The sequence below is a fragment of the Salmo salar genome, chromosome ssa08, assembly GCF_905237065.1.
Source record: "Salmo salar chromosome ssa08, Ssal_v3.1, whole genome shotgun sequence".
In the NCBI taxonomy this organism is placed as follows: Eukaryota; Metazoa; Chordata; class Actinopteri; order Salmoniformes; family Salmonidae; genus Salmo; species Salmo salar.
Genome location: NC_059449.1, coordinates 24,078,427 through 24,092,680, shown reverse-complemented (window position 1 = coordinate 24,092,680; position 14,254 = coordinate 24,078,427). Strand labels below are relative to the sequence as shown.

The 14,254-nt window shown below is 47.2% G+C and overlaps 2 protein-coding genes across 4 annotated transcripts in view; one reads left to right on the top strand and one right to left on the bottom strand.

The window, feature by feature from the left end:
* LOC106597038 (NACHT, LRR and PYD domains-containing protein 12) overlaps positions 1–14,254 on the top strand; it is a 173,834-nt gene that overhangs the window by 117,701 nt on the left and 41,879 nt on the right. The window lies entirely within an intron of this gene.
* The window catches only part of LOC123744234 (NACHT, LRR and PYD domains-containing protein 12), a 294,132-nt gene that overhangs the window by 271,523 nt on the left and 8,355 nt on the right, over positions 1–14,254 (bottom strand). For 2 of the 3 annotated variants that reach the window (XM_045723045.1, XM_045723044.1), the window contains exons 11-14: positions 14,089–14,153; positions 13,430–13,467; positions 12,640–12,704; positions 12,293–12,507 (exon numbers count right to left, since the gene is read on the bottom strand). In XM_045723045.1, coding sequence (XP_045579001.1) covers positions 12,293–12,507; positions 12,640–12,704; positions 13,430–13,467; positions 14,089–14,153 — 383 coding nt within the window. The remainder of the gene's footprint in view (positions 1–12,292; positions 12,508–12,639; positions 12,705–13,429; positions 13,468–14,088; positions 14,154–14,254) is intronic. The other variant, XM_045723043.1, reaches the window with a different exon arrangement.

Here is a 14,254-nt window from a genome sequence, read left to right as displayed (position 1 = left end):
TAATTAGGATAATCAATATAAATCAACATAAAAGCCAAAAATTAATATTCTTGAAAGTTGAAATCAGTATTGTAATAACTTTACAATTCTGCGGATGTTTAACCCCTAAATCACCTCTCTCTACAATAGTCTAACTTCTCAAACACTTTTCTATAATAAATTGTAAAAGGCTACAAACCTCAAACATGTTTCTTCGGCCGTTATTTCTCTACTTCCTTATAAAATGATGGCTACTTCCCATTTCAACACAGTGGGCGGGTTCAACACCTATAGGTTTATATTATATGTTCATATTTATGTAACATTAAGTCCCCTAACCCGGACGACGCTGGGCCAAATTGTGCGCCGCCCTATGGGTCTCCGGATCACGGACAGTTACAGCCCGCGATCGAACCAGGGTATGTACTGATGCAGTGTCTTAGACCGCTGCGCTACTCGGGAGCTTAAGTTAAAATAGCTGACAGATATTTCTTCCTTACCCTTTAAGAGAATACAGCCTACACACCATCGTTTCTTGTTCTGGTTTAGTAGTAGCCTACAAGGTGACACGCATTGCTTTGTTATGAAAGAAAATATCCCAAAATTGACACATTGGTTTGTCTGGCAAGTCCGTTTGATTGTGCATGAGCTGGGGTGTGCTACTTAGTGCACACCGTACCAAACCGTTGCAAAACGTTTTGGAACGACAACGAGTTTCAAATTCAGGTAATTCAGAGCCGGACCGACTTTTGGAAACCCTGATTTAGTCAACATTTACATCGTTTATGTGCCAATTGTTGCATGTCACTTTTACTTGACCGACTTGACGAGACGGACTAGTTTCTTTAGCGACAAAATTCCCGACGCACGTCGTCTTTCAGGAATTGAAACAACGCAAAGTGTCGACTGTGTTGGGGATCATCGGATAGCAAATCACGATAATGTGCAATCAATCACCTATAACAACAACTCACTACCTCATAGCCTATAACATCACATCATATTAATTAGGCTAATCAATATAAATCAACATTTAAGCCTACAATTATTATTCTTGAAAGTTTAAATCAGTATTGTAATAACTTTACAATTCTGCGGATGTTTAACCCCCTAAATCACCTCTCTCTAAAATAGTCTAACTTCTCAAACACTTTTCTATATTAAATTGTAAAAGGCTACAAACCTCAAACATGTTTCTTCGACCGTTATTTCTCTACTTCCTTATAAAATGTTGGCTACTTCCCATTTCAACACAGTCGACGCGTTCAACACGTATAGGTTTTTTATATTATATGTTGATATTTATGTCATATAAAGTCTCCATACACTTCATGCAGGTGTTCAGCCCATAGATTCATATTGTATCTGGTAAAAGTGGATTTGTATTAATGTGATGTGATTGAGTGATGTTTTGCAGTGCTACCAGCAGAGGGCAGTGGGACAACAACCAGTTTCTGCATAAGGACGCTGGTCGGGTCATATCTGTGTTGTTATGGTAACATGATAGGATGGGGAACCAATGATAGACAGTGATTCTGCAGAACCCAAAACAGACTGATTATAATGTATAGTATATGATGTTACATTGAACTAATCACATTTATTAAAGACCAACTCACAGAGACACATAAATACATTCCATGCCTTTTCATTTTATTTATTGAAAATGTATTTGACAGGGATACTGCACATCAATCAACATTTCTGTAAATGTGGCAGATTTAGCCAACTAGCTAGTTTAACTGTAGTCCCTGGGCAGGAAGATAAACATTTTAATAAAAACGAAATAAATGTTTTTGCACTAACACAACTGATTCTACTAATCAAAGGCTTGATGATAATTAGTTAATTAGTTTAATCTAAGGTGTTCGTTCTCGGGTAAAAACTAAAACATGCAGCCCTTTGGGGTCCCAGAGGAGAGGTTTGGAATAAACTGACCTAGAATAATGTGATACAAATTTACCCTGCCCCCACCACCCAACAGACTCTTACCCTGTCCCCCACCCAACAGACTCTTACCCTGCCCCCACCACCCAACAGACTCTTACCCTAACCCCCCACCTAACAGACACTTACCCTGCCCCCCCACCTAACAGACTCTTACCCTGCCCCACCATCTGCCCGCACCACTTAACAGACTCTTACCCTGCCCCCCACCACCCAACAGACTCTTATCCTGCTGCTGCCCCCCAACATACTCTTACCCAGCCCACCACCACCCAACAGACTCTTATCCAGCTGCTGCTCCCCAACAGACTCTTATCCTGCCCCCCACCAACCAACAGACTCTTATCCTGCCCCCACCACCCAACAGACTCTTATCCTGCCCCCAACAGACTCTTACCCTGCCCCCCCACCACCCAACAGACTCTTATCCTGCCCCCCACCACCCAACAGACTCTTATCCTGCCCCCAACAGACTCTTACCCTGCCCCCACCACCCAACAGACTTTTATCCTGCCCCCCACCACCCAACAGACTCTTATCCTGCCCCCAACAGACTCTTACCCTTCCCACAACCACCCAACAGACTCTGAACCTGCCCCCCACCACCCAACAGACTCGTACCCTGCCCCCACATAACAGACTCTTACACTGCCACATCTACCTAACAGACTCTTACCCTGTCCCACCACCCAACAGACTCGTACCCTGCCCCTACCACCTGCCCCCCACCACGCAACAGACTCTTATCCTGCCCCCAACAGACTCTTACCCTGCCCCCACCACCCAACAGACTCTTATCTTGCCCCCAACAGACTCTTATCCTGCCCCCAACATCCAACACACTCTTACCCTGCCCCACTACCCAACAGACTCTTACCCTGCCCCCACCACCCAACAGACTCTTACCCTGTCCCCACCCAACAGACTCTTACCCTGCCCCCACCACCCAACAGACTCTTACCCTAACCCCCCACCTAACAGACACTTACCCTGCCCCCCCACCTAACAGACTCTTACCCTGCCCCACCATCTGCCCGCACCACTTAACAGACTCTTACCCTGCCCCCACCACCCAACAGACTCTTATCCTGCTGCTGCTCCCCCAACAGACTCTTACCCAGCCCACCACCACCCAAGAGACTCTTATCCAGCTGCTGCTCCCCCAACAGACTCTTATCCTGCCCCCACCAACCAACAGAGTCTTATCCTGCCCCCACCACCCAACAGACTCTTATCCTGCCCCCAACAGACTCTTACCCTGCCCCCCACCACCCAACAGACTCTTATCCTGCCCCCCACCACCCAACAGACTCTTATCCTGCCCCCAACAGACTCTTACCCTGCCCCCCACCACCCAACAGACTTTTATCCTGCCCCCCACCACCCAACAGACTCTTATCCTGCCCCCAACAGACTCTTACCCTTCCCACAACCACCCAACAGACTCTGAACCTGCCCCCACCACCCAACAGACTCGTACCCTGCCCCCCACATAACAGACTCTTACCCTGCCACATCCACCTAACAGACTCTTACCCTGTCCCACCACCCAACAGACTCGTACCCTGCCCCCACCTAACAGACTCTTACCCTGCCCCTACCACCTGCCCCCACCACCCAACAGACTCTTATCTTGCCCCCAACAGACTCTTATCCTGCCCACAACATCCAACACACTCTTACCCTGCCCCACTACCCAACAGACTCTTACCCTGCCCCCACCACCCAACAGACTCTTACCCTGCCCCCCACCACCCAACAGACTATTACCCTGCCCCCAACACCCAACAGACTCTTATCCAGCTGCTGCTCCCCAACAGACTCTTATCCTGCCCCCACCACCCAACAGACTCTTATCCTGCCCCCACCACCCAACAGACTCTTATCCTGCCCCCAACAGACTCTTACCCTGCCCCCCACAACCCAACAGACTCTTATCCTGCCCCCGCCACCCAACAGACTCTTAACCTGCCCCCAACAGACTCTTACCCTTCCCACAACCACCCAACAGACTCTTACCCTGCCCCCCACCTAACAGACTCTTACCCTGCCACCACCACCCAACAGACTCTTACCCTGTCCCACCACCCAACAGACTCGTACCCTGCCCCCACCTAACAGACTCTTACCCTGCCCCTACCACCTGCCCCCACCACGCAACAGACTCTTATCCTGCCCCCCAACAGACTCTTACCCTGCCCCCACCACCCAACAGACTCTTATCTTGCCCCCAACAGACTCTTATCCTGCCCCCAACATCCAACACACTCTTACCCTGCCCCCACTACCCAACAGACTCTTACCCTGCCCCCCACCACCCAACAGACTCTTACCCCTGCCCCCACCACCCAACAGACTATTACCCTGCCCCCTAAAACTCAACAGACTCTTACCCTGCCCCCACAACCCAACAGACTCATACCCTGCCCCCCACCTAACAGACTCTTACCTTTCCCCCCACCACCTGACCCCACCACCCAACAGACTCTTACCCTGTCCCCCACCCAACAGACCCTTACCCTGCCCCCACCACCCAACAGACTCTTACCCTGTCCCCCACCCAACAGACTCTTACCCTGCCCCCACCACCCAACAGACTATTACCCTGCCCCCAACACTCAACACACTCTTACCCTGCCCCCACAACCCAACAGACTCCGTACCCTGCCCCCACCACCCAACAGACTCTTACCTTTCCTCCACCACCTGCCCCCACCACCCAAAAGACTCTTACCCTGCCCCCACCTAACAGACACTTACCCTGCCCCCCACCACCTGCCCCCACAACCCAACAGACTCTTACCCTGCCCCACCATCTGCCCGCACCACTTAACAGACTCTTACCCTGCCCCCCACCACCCAACAGACTCTTATCCTGCCCCCAACAGACTCTTACCCTGCCCACCACCACCCAACAGTCTCTTATCCTGCTGCTGCTCCCCCAACAGACTCTAATCCTGCCCCCACCACCCAAAGACTCTTATCCTGCCCCCCACCACCCAACAGACTCTTACCCTGCCCCCCACCACCCAACAGACTCGTATCCTGCCCCCCACCACCCAACAGACTCTTATCCTGACCCCAACAGACTCTTACCCTGCCCCCCACCACCCAACAGACTCTTATCCTGCCCCCACCACCCAACAGACTCATACCCTGCCCCCCACAACCCAAAAGACTCGTACCCTGCCCCCACAACCCAACAGACTCTTACCCTGCCCACACCACCCAACAGACTCCATACCCTGCCCCCCACCACCCAACAGACTCTTACCCTGCCCCCACCACTCAACAGACTCTTACCCTCACCCCACCACCCAACAGACTCTTACCCTGTCTCCACCACCCAACAGACTCTTACCCTGCCCCCCACCACCCAACAGACTCTTACCCTGCCCCCCACCACCCAACAGACTCTTACCCTGCACCCACCACCCAACAGACTCTTACCCTGCCCCCACCACCCAACAGACTATTACCCTGCCCCCAACACTCAACAGACTCTTAACCTGCCCCCATTACACAACAGACTCGTACCCCTGCCCCCCACAACCCAACAGACTCTTACCCTGCCCCCACCACCTGCCACACCACCCAACAGACTCTTACCTGCCCCCCCACCTAACAAACACTTACCCTGCCCACCACCACCCAACAGTCTCTTATCCTGCTGCTGCCCCCAATAGACTCTAATCCTGCCCCCACCACCCAACAGACTCTTATCCTGCCCCCACCACCCAACAGACTCTTACCCTGCCCCCCCACCACCCAACAGACTCGTATCCTGCCCCCCACCACCCAACAGACTCTTATCCTGACCCCAACAGACTCTTACCCTGCCCCCACCACCCAACAGACTCTTATCCTACCCCCCACCACCCAACAGACTCTTATCCTGCCCCCAACAGACTCTTACCCTTCCCAGCACCACCCAACAGACTCTTACCCTGTGCCCACCACCCAACAGACTCTTACCCTGCCCCTCAACCCAAAAGACTCGTACCCTGCCCCCACAACCCAACAGACTCTTACCCTGCCCACACCACCCAACAGACTCTTACCCTGCCCCCCACCACCCAACAGACTCTTACCCTGCCCCCACCACTCAACAGACTCTTACCCTCCCCCCCACCACCCAACAGACTCTTACCCTGCCCCCCACCACCCAACAGACTCTTACCCTGACCCCCACCACCCAACAGACTCTTACCCTGCCCCCCACCACCCAACAGACTATTACCCTGCCCCCAACACTCAACAGACTCTTAACCTGCCCCCACAACACAACAGACTCGTACCCTGCCCCCACAACCCAACAGACTCTTACCCTGCCCCCACCACCTGCCACACCACCCAACAGACTCTTACCCTGCCCCCCACCTAACAAACACTTACCCTGCCCACCACCACCCAACAGACTCTTATCCTGCTGCTGCTCCCCCAACAGACTCTTATCCTGCCCCCACCACCCAACAAACTCTTATCCTGCCCCCCACCACCACCCAACAGACTCTTATCCTTCCACCACCACCCAACAAACGTTATCCTGCCCCCAACAGACTCTTACCCGCTTCCCCACCACCCAACAGACTCTTATCCTGCCCCCACCAGCCAACAGACTCTTATCCTGCCTCCACCACCCAACAGACTCTTATCCTGCCCTCACCACCCAACAGACTCTTACCCTGTCCCCACCACCCAACAGAGTCTTACCCTGCCCCCACCACCCAACAGACTCTTATCCTGCCTCCACCACCCAACAGACTCTTATCCTGCCTCCACCACCCAACAGACTCTTATCCTGCCTTCACCACCCAACAGACTCTTATCCTGCCCCCACCACCCAACAGACTCTTATCCTGCTACTGCTACCCCAACAGACTCTTACCCTGCCCCCACCACCACCCAACAGACTCTTACCCTGCCCTCACCACCCAACAGACTATTACCCTGCCCCCCCACCACCCAACAGACTCTTACCCTGCCCCCACCACCTAACAGACTCTTACCCTGTCCCCACCACCCAACAGACTCTTACCCTGCCCCCCACCACCCAACAGACTCTTACCCTGCCCCCCACCACCCAACAGACTCTTACCCTGTCCCCACCACCCAACAGACTCTTACCCTGTCCCCACCACCCAATAGACTCTTACCCTGCTCCCACCACCCAACAGACTCTTACCCTGTACCCACCACCCAACAGACTCTTACCCTGTACCCACCACCCAACAGACTCTTACCCTGTCCCCACCACCCAACAGACTATTACCCTGCCCCCCCACCACCCAACAGACTCTTACCCTGCCCCCACCACCTAACAGACTCTTACCCTGTCCCCACCACCCAACAGACTCTTACCCTGCCCCCACCACCCAACAGACTCTTACCCTGCCCCCACCACCCAACAGACTCTTACCCTGTCCCCACCACCCAACAGACTCTTACCCTGTCCCCACCACCCAATAGACTCTTACCCTGCTCCCACCACCCAACAGACTCTTACCCTGTCCCCACCATCCAACAGACTCTTACCCTGTCCCCACCACCCAACAGACTCTTACCCTGTACCCACCACCCAACAGACTCTTACCCTGTCCCCACCACCCAACAGATTCTTACCCTGCTCCCACCACCCAACAGACTCTTACCCTGTCCCCACCACCCAACAGACTCTTACCCTGTACCCACCACCCAACAGACTCTTACCCTGCCCCCACCACCCAACAGACTCTTACCCTGTCCCCACCACCCAACAGACTCTTACCCTGTCCCCACCACCCAATAGACTCTTACCCTGCTCCCACCACCCAACAGACTCTTACCCTGTCCCCACCATCCAACAGACTCTTACCCTGTCCCCACCACCCAACAGACTCTTACCCTGTACCCACCACCCAACAGACTCTTACCCTGCCCCCCACCACCCAGAGGTAATGTATCAGTACTACAGTTGTAAATGTGTCTATATTATTATCATCTTTTTCGTCTCCTTCTCTTTTATTTTGTATTAATTTTGAGCTGCCCTGTTAGAGCCCAGAGCAGGAGATTTTCACTGTACCCTGAAATTACATCTGTTTCCCTGTGCATGTAACTAATAAACTATAAAATGTATTATTATAATACTATTATTAGTTTTATTATTAATAGCAGCATTATTAATAATTTTTTGTTATTTGTATCACTGCTGTTACCATGACAACTATCTAGTAATAATTAATTTTAATGCTGTTAACAAATACCATATTATTTTTGCTATAAAGACGATTGACTTTATTGTTTTTCATATTGTTAAACAACATTCTAAGTCTGCTAACATTTCCTCATAACATTTTACATATTTCAGTTTAAAAAAAAATCACAATCATAATTTTGGGTCTTTTTATTTTAGGACAATCGCCGAGGTCATGACCTTATTGTTTCCAGGTCTTGGTTATTCTTACTGGCAGAACGGAGGTGAAGTGAAGTAGCGGCACCATTGAGCTATAATAGAGACCCTTCATACACTTAATACCAGTATTCAGCCCATAAATTAACATTCTAACTAGTAAAAGTGCAGTTAAATTTTTTTTATTTCCTGATTTGCTTTAATTAGGTGATGTTTTTGCAGTGTTACCAGGAGAGAGGCAGTGTGACACAACAACCAGGTTTGGCAGAAGGACTCAAGACCAGTGGTTCACAACCTGTGGTCCCTGGGGTGGTGCAGCTTGTCCACTATTATTTTTAGATTGTAGTATTTTATTATTCAAAAATAATAACAGTTAGGAATTAATGGTATTATAAGCAATTGTACATTTCCTTTTCACTATGCAAATAGTTTATGATAATAATATACCATTACAGGCCTTATTACATTCACATGTATTGATAGAATTTGACCGGCAATATATTTCATGTGGAAAATATCAACGACTCTGTGAATGGTGGTCCACAAGAGCTTTTAACTTGGTGATTAGATGTTCTCCAAGAATGGAAAAGGTTGGGAACTGCTGAGCTAGTCAGTCACATCTGGGAGGTAACATGATAGGATGGGTAACCAATGATATACAATGATTCTGCAGCCCCAAAACATACTGATTATAATGTATAGTAGTTATGATGTTACTTAAACTAATCACAGTAATCACAGACCAACTTACAGAGACACATAAACACATACAGACACAGATAGACACATACAGAATGTATAACATGTATTTAACATAGGGATTCTGCACATCAATCAACATTTCTGTAAATGTGCCAGATTTAGCCAACTAGCTAGTTTTCAACAGTAGTCCCTGGGCAGGTAGATAAACATAAAAAATACAACATTAAAAAACATTTAGTAAAACATTGTGTATAGATGGGGTCTGATTGTCTTTCAGCCACTCTCAAGTCATTGATAAAGAGATTGACAGGTTACACAGCTCCTATATGTCCTTCGACACTCTCAAGTCATTGGTGGAGTGACAGGTTACACAGCTCCTTATGTCCTTCAATGGTCAATATGTTCCAGACGTGAGGATCTCACTGAGAAAACTGCTGATGACTGAGGTGGTTGTGTTGATATTCAGTCTCTCTCATGAACCTCTAACAGGAAAGCTGCTGATAGACTGAGGTGGTTGTGTTGATATTCAGTCTCTCTCATGAACCTCTAACAGGAAAGCTGCTGATAGACTGAGGTGGTTGTGTTGATGTTCAGTCTCTGTCATGAACCTCCTAACAGGAAAGCTGCTGATGCAGTCCGTATGCAAATACAAATATAATACATGTTTACAATCCATATGTAAGGTAGGTGTGTTAGAGACACATACCAACATGTACAGCTAGATAGGGGGTCCAGCTAGGTGGCCTAGTGGAGGACTAACTGACCCTCCTGCTAGATAGGGGTCCAGCTAGGTACCCAGTGGAGGACTGACTGACCCTCCTGCTAGATGGGGTCCAGCTAGGTACCTAGTGGAGGGACTAACTGACCCTCTTGCTAGAAGATCCACACTTCCAGGAGGCTGCAGAAGGAGGAGATGCTGTGTGGTTGGTCCTTCTGTAAGTTTATTGTTATTACAGTGGTCATGTTTGATTGACATTTTCTGTACGCTGAATTAAAGCAACAGACAGCAAGAACATGTTGAACCATCCTGCCTGTCTATTCTGCCTGGTCTCCCCACACCCAGGGGTTGACTACAACTGTTGATCTGAAGCAGTGACCAAAGACAGGTCCAGCTCCCCAAGAAGGTTGATCATCCTGGAACTAGACTCATTTCCTTTTCTCAACACCATGTCGATGATGTCACGTGCCTTCTCATGCCCTCTCAGCTATCACCCTTTAGTGACTCCATTTCCTCCTGTTGATGACTGTGTGATGCAGCAGTCCGTCAGCAGACCATCCAGGACAGGTCTTGACACTCGTGTCACAAACTCTGTCCGTACAGACGCAGCTGCTACTCTGAAGAACCAGTAAGACTGCTCTCAGCCATACGCCCTGCCCCCAAACACAGCACCCTAGAGTCAGGTTACAAAATAACTACATTTGTTAATTCACATTTGACATTTAGAAACAGACTTCTTTCAAGTGACCTACAATAAAAGTCTAATTTGTATTATTGAATCTTTGCAATGAGAACCTATTCTTGAACATTAACGACCTGCATCAATGAACACAATGGATTCATTCATTCATTCGGTTTCACAGACGTGGAAATAGAGGATGGGGCCTTCAGAAGCAGGCTAATCTACATCAAGTCCTGGAGGATGTCATTGGGTCATTCAGAACCAGGCTAATCTACATCAAGTCCCGGAGGAGATGTCATTGGGTCATTCAGAACCAGGCTAATCTACATCAAGTCCTGGAGGAGATGTCGTTGGGTCTTTCAGAACCAGGTTAATCTACATCAAGTCCTGGAGGAGATGTCTTTGGGTCATTCAGAACCAGGCTAATCTACATCAAGTCCTGGAGGAGATGTCATTGGGTCATTCAGAACCAGGTTAATCTACATCAAGTCCTGGAGGAGATGTCATTGGGACATTCAGAACCAGGTTAATCTACATCAAGTCCTGGGGAGATGTCATTGTTCTTGAAGACAGTCTTTTCTGCAAACAGGACTAGTCCAGGTCCTACAGTAAACCATGTTGACTGGCCTTCAAGTCATTGGTTTGTACTCTCTCTATGTTTACTTACTTGTTGGATGAGAGTCTTTGCTGTATAGATCTGAAAGACAAACAATAGAAAATATCAAACATTTGAATAGCATCTGTTAGAAAAGGACATTGATGATTGACATACTGTTCTTCTTTCTTACCTTTTGATACCACTGATTTCCATACTGTCCTCTCATCTTCCCGATTAATTCCATCTCAATGTCAACCCCTGTGTTTCCCATAATCATCTGACAACAGCTTGGTGTGGTGTCTGCAGGTAACAGCTGAATCTTCTGTAGGAGGCCATATGGTGCAACGATTGAGACAACAGACAGAGAGAGAAAGAAAGAAATAGTGAAATAGAATGATATTCCAGTTATTCATATACAATATGACAGATTCATGTCCTCAGCCTACTAAAACTGCACCTCTGGATTGATGGAAGTGGAATGGGGATTCTTGAATGCAAACAAACTGTTCAGCTTTAAGGGCCCGTTTGGACTTGACAGGACGAATTCTGAAAATCCTTTGGACACCTGATTTTTCTCCCGTTCCTGAACAGCCTACAAAATGAGCAATGTAGTAGTCAGTCAGAACAATGTAGTCTCATAATTCACACAACATACAGCTCACTGAGAAACCAATGTTAGTCATAGTTTTTATTGTATTAATGAATGTTACCACAGAAATAGATTTCTCACAGAGCTGCATGTTGTCTTTGTAATCTAGAGATTTTCAACAAACTATCAGCTTTCCTTCAGTAAGTTTCAACATACTGTTGTCACTTCAATGAAAGTGCCTCACCTCTTTCTGACTGGAGTTTCTGAGGAGCAGGTACAGCCTTGAAATGACTGTTGACCTTTTTACTGCCATATAGAGGACCACGTCACAGTGGACATCTACGTTCCAAGACAGTAATCTCAGTATAACAGAGATAGCTGAGAACTTGGGATGGAGAATCTTAGCATGGAATCTGGTGACCTCATGCACTTCCTCTAAAGACACTCCATGTTCCTCTACATGAAGAATCTTCATCTCATTCCTCAGGGACGGGTTGGTCCCTGAACAACACAATAAAAAGGAGACAGAAAGACAAATATTGTATTATTCATCCAACTAAAACACAAAGAATATGCAGTACCAGATCACAGTAAACTCAAACTCACAGAATAGTTCATTCATTCATTCAGGAAGTGAAAGTCAGTTACATGGAAATGTCTTTCTGAATACTATTTCTATATGGTTTTACCTAAACAGACAAAGTGTGGCAGATGAACTTCCTCCAGTTCACCTAACTCCATAGTGATGTCCAGCAATGGACCACCTTGTGTGTACTGCATGTCTTTCAGAAGGTGACTGTAGGGTTCCCAGTTCCTGAAGTGATACTTCAGAATGACATCTCTCTCACACAGCCAGCGGAGCCCAGACACTGTGCACTCATAACTCCCTTTGGGTGTCCTGTGTCTGAGGGCAACAACAAGATATGGTAGAGAGGGTCAATGGTCAAATGGAGATGTTAGATTAGAAGACTTTTACCAAAGGTAATGGGGAAATACACTAGCAGGTGGAATGAAATGTTAAAAGTAGTTATTTTACCTGAACATTGTCACTCCCTGGACAGTGGAAGTCAAGGGTTCAATCTGAATCCAGTGTGTGGAGTCCTGAACAAGGACAAGCATGTCAGTAATACATATGGGGCCTGTTTCCTGGACACAGATTGAGTCTAGTGCTGGACTAAAAGCATGCTCAATGGAAGTTTCAATAGAAAGTTCTTTAAGGTCCAGGACTAGACTTAATCTGTGTCTGGGAAACTGGCCCATTAACCAAAGTAACTAATCAAATGTATTTATTCAATGTTACATGGAATGCTGGTGATTTATCAATTAAACTGTCTAATGACAAAATATGACAACAGGTAAAATCCTGCATGACTACAAGCAGAACACAGGACTGTCTATATCCCAGTATGAATGGTTGGTCAGTACACACCTGGCTTTGAGACTGTGTTTATATTACTAAAGCAGAACACAGGACTGTCTATATCCCAGTATGAATGGTTGGTCAGTACACACCTGGCTTTGAGACTGTGTTTATATTACTAAAGCAGAACACAGGACTGTCTATATCCCAGTATGAATGGTTGGTCACTACACACCTGGCTTTGAGACTGTGTTTATATTACTAAAGCAGAACACAGGACTGTCTATATCCCAGTATGAATGGTTGGTCAGTACACACCTGGCTTTGAGACTGTGTTTATATTACTAAAGCAGAACACAGGACTGTCTATATCCCAGTATGAATGGTTGGTCAGTACACACCTGGCTTTGAGACTGTGCCTGACTCCTGCAGGTATGTAAAAGTAAGAATTTACATTATGACTTACCTCAACATGGTCACAAGTCTTACAGCTCTGAGGAATCCCTGAAGTCAAAAGTATTATTTAAAAATGACCATCTCATGTAATAATGAATGAATAATTATTAAATAGACTTAATAAAAATGAATATAAGTGATCAACAGTCTCAGAATGTACACTCATTAGCCTACCATAATCTGACATTAGTGTTATATTAATTCATGTTTGTGGAAGCAGGAAACAACATCGTTCTGGTCCATGTTTTGTAGATGTTGGGGGCCTGATTTCTGGTAGATCCTAGGATGAGAGCTTAAAGGTAGAGTCAGCTAAATTATTTTGTACGAGCAGCACCACAGATATTGTGATGAGCAAGATGCCTGACTTCTCTCTCACACAGTCACACACAGTATCTGCCTATGTGGAAGGGTTCTCTTCACTCTCTTACAGAGTTGTAGCCACCGGACCAAAACAGCAGAGAAGTTTAGCCTTGCGCTACAACACTCTTAGTTGTTGTAGAAATTGACCCACTATGCTGTTTACTTTGTGCATCTACGTCATATCGCTGACTCTACCTTTAAGTTTGTTTTGACCAAATAGATCATGATTGTGTTCCTTGCCTGGGACTCAACTATAATGAATGCTTTAAAACTATTTGGATTTAAAAACAATTATTAGTTAACACTCACATTTCTCACCATGGTCTCTGGTGTCCTCAGGTCCAGGCTTGATCCAACACTCTCCACCATGGTGTCTGAACAGAACACATTAAAACACACCACTACTACTACTAATCTAACTGTCTGTAGGTCCAACAGAACACATTAAAACACACCACTAATCTAACTGTCTGTA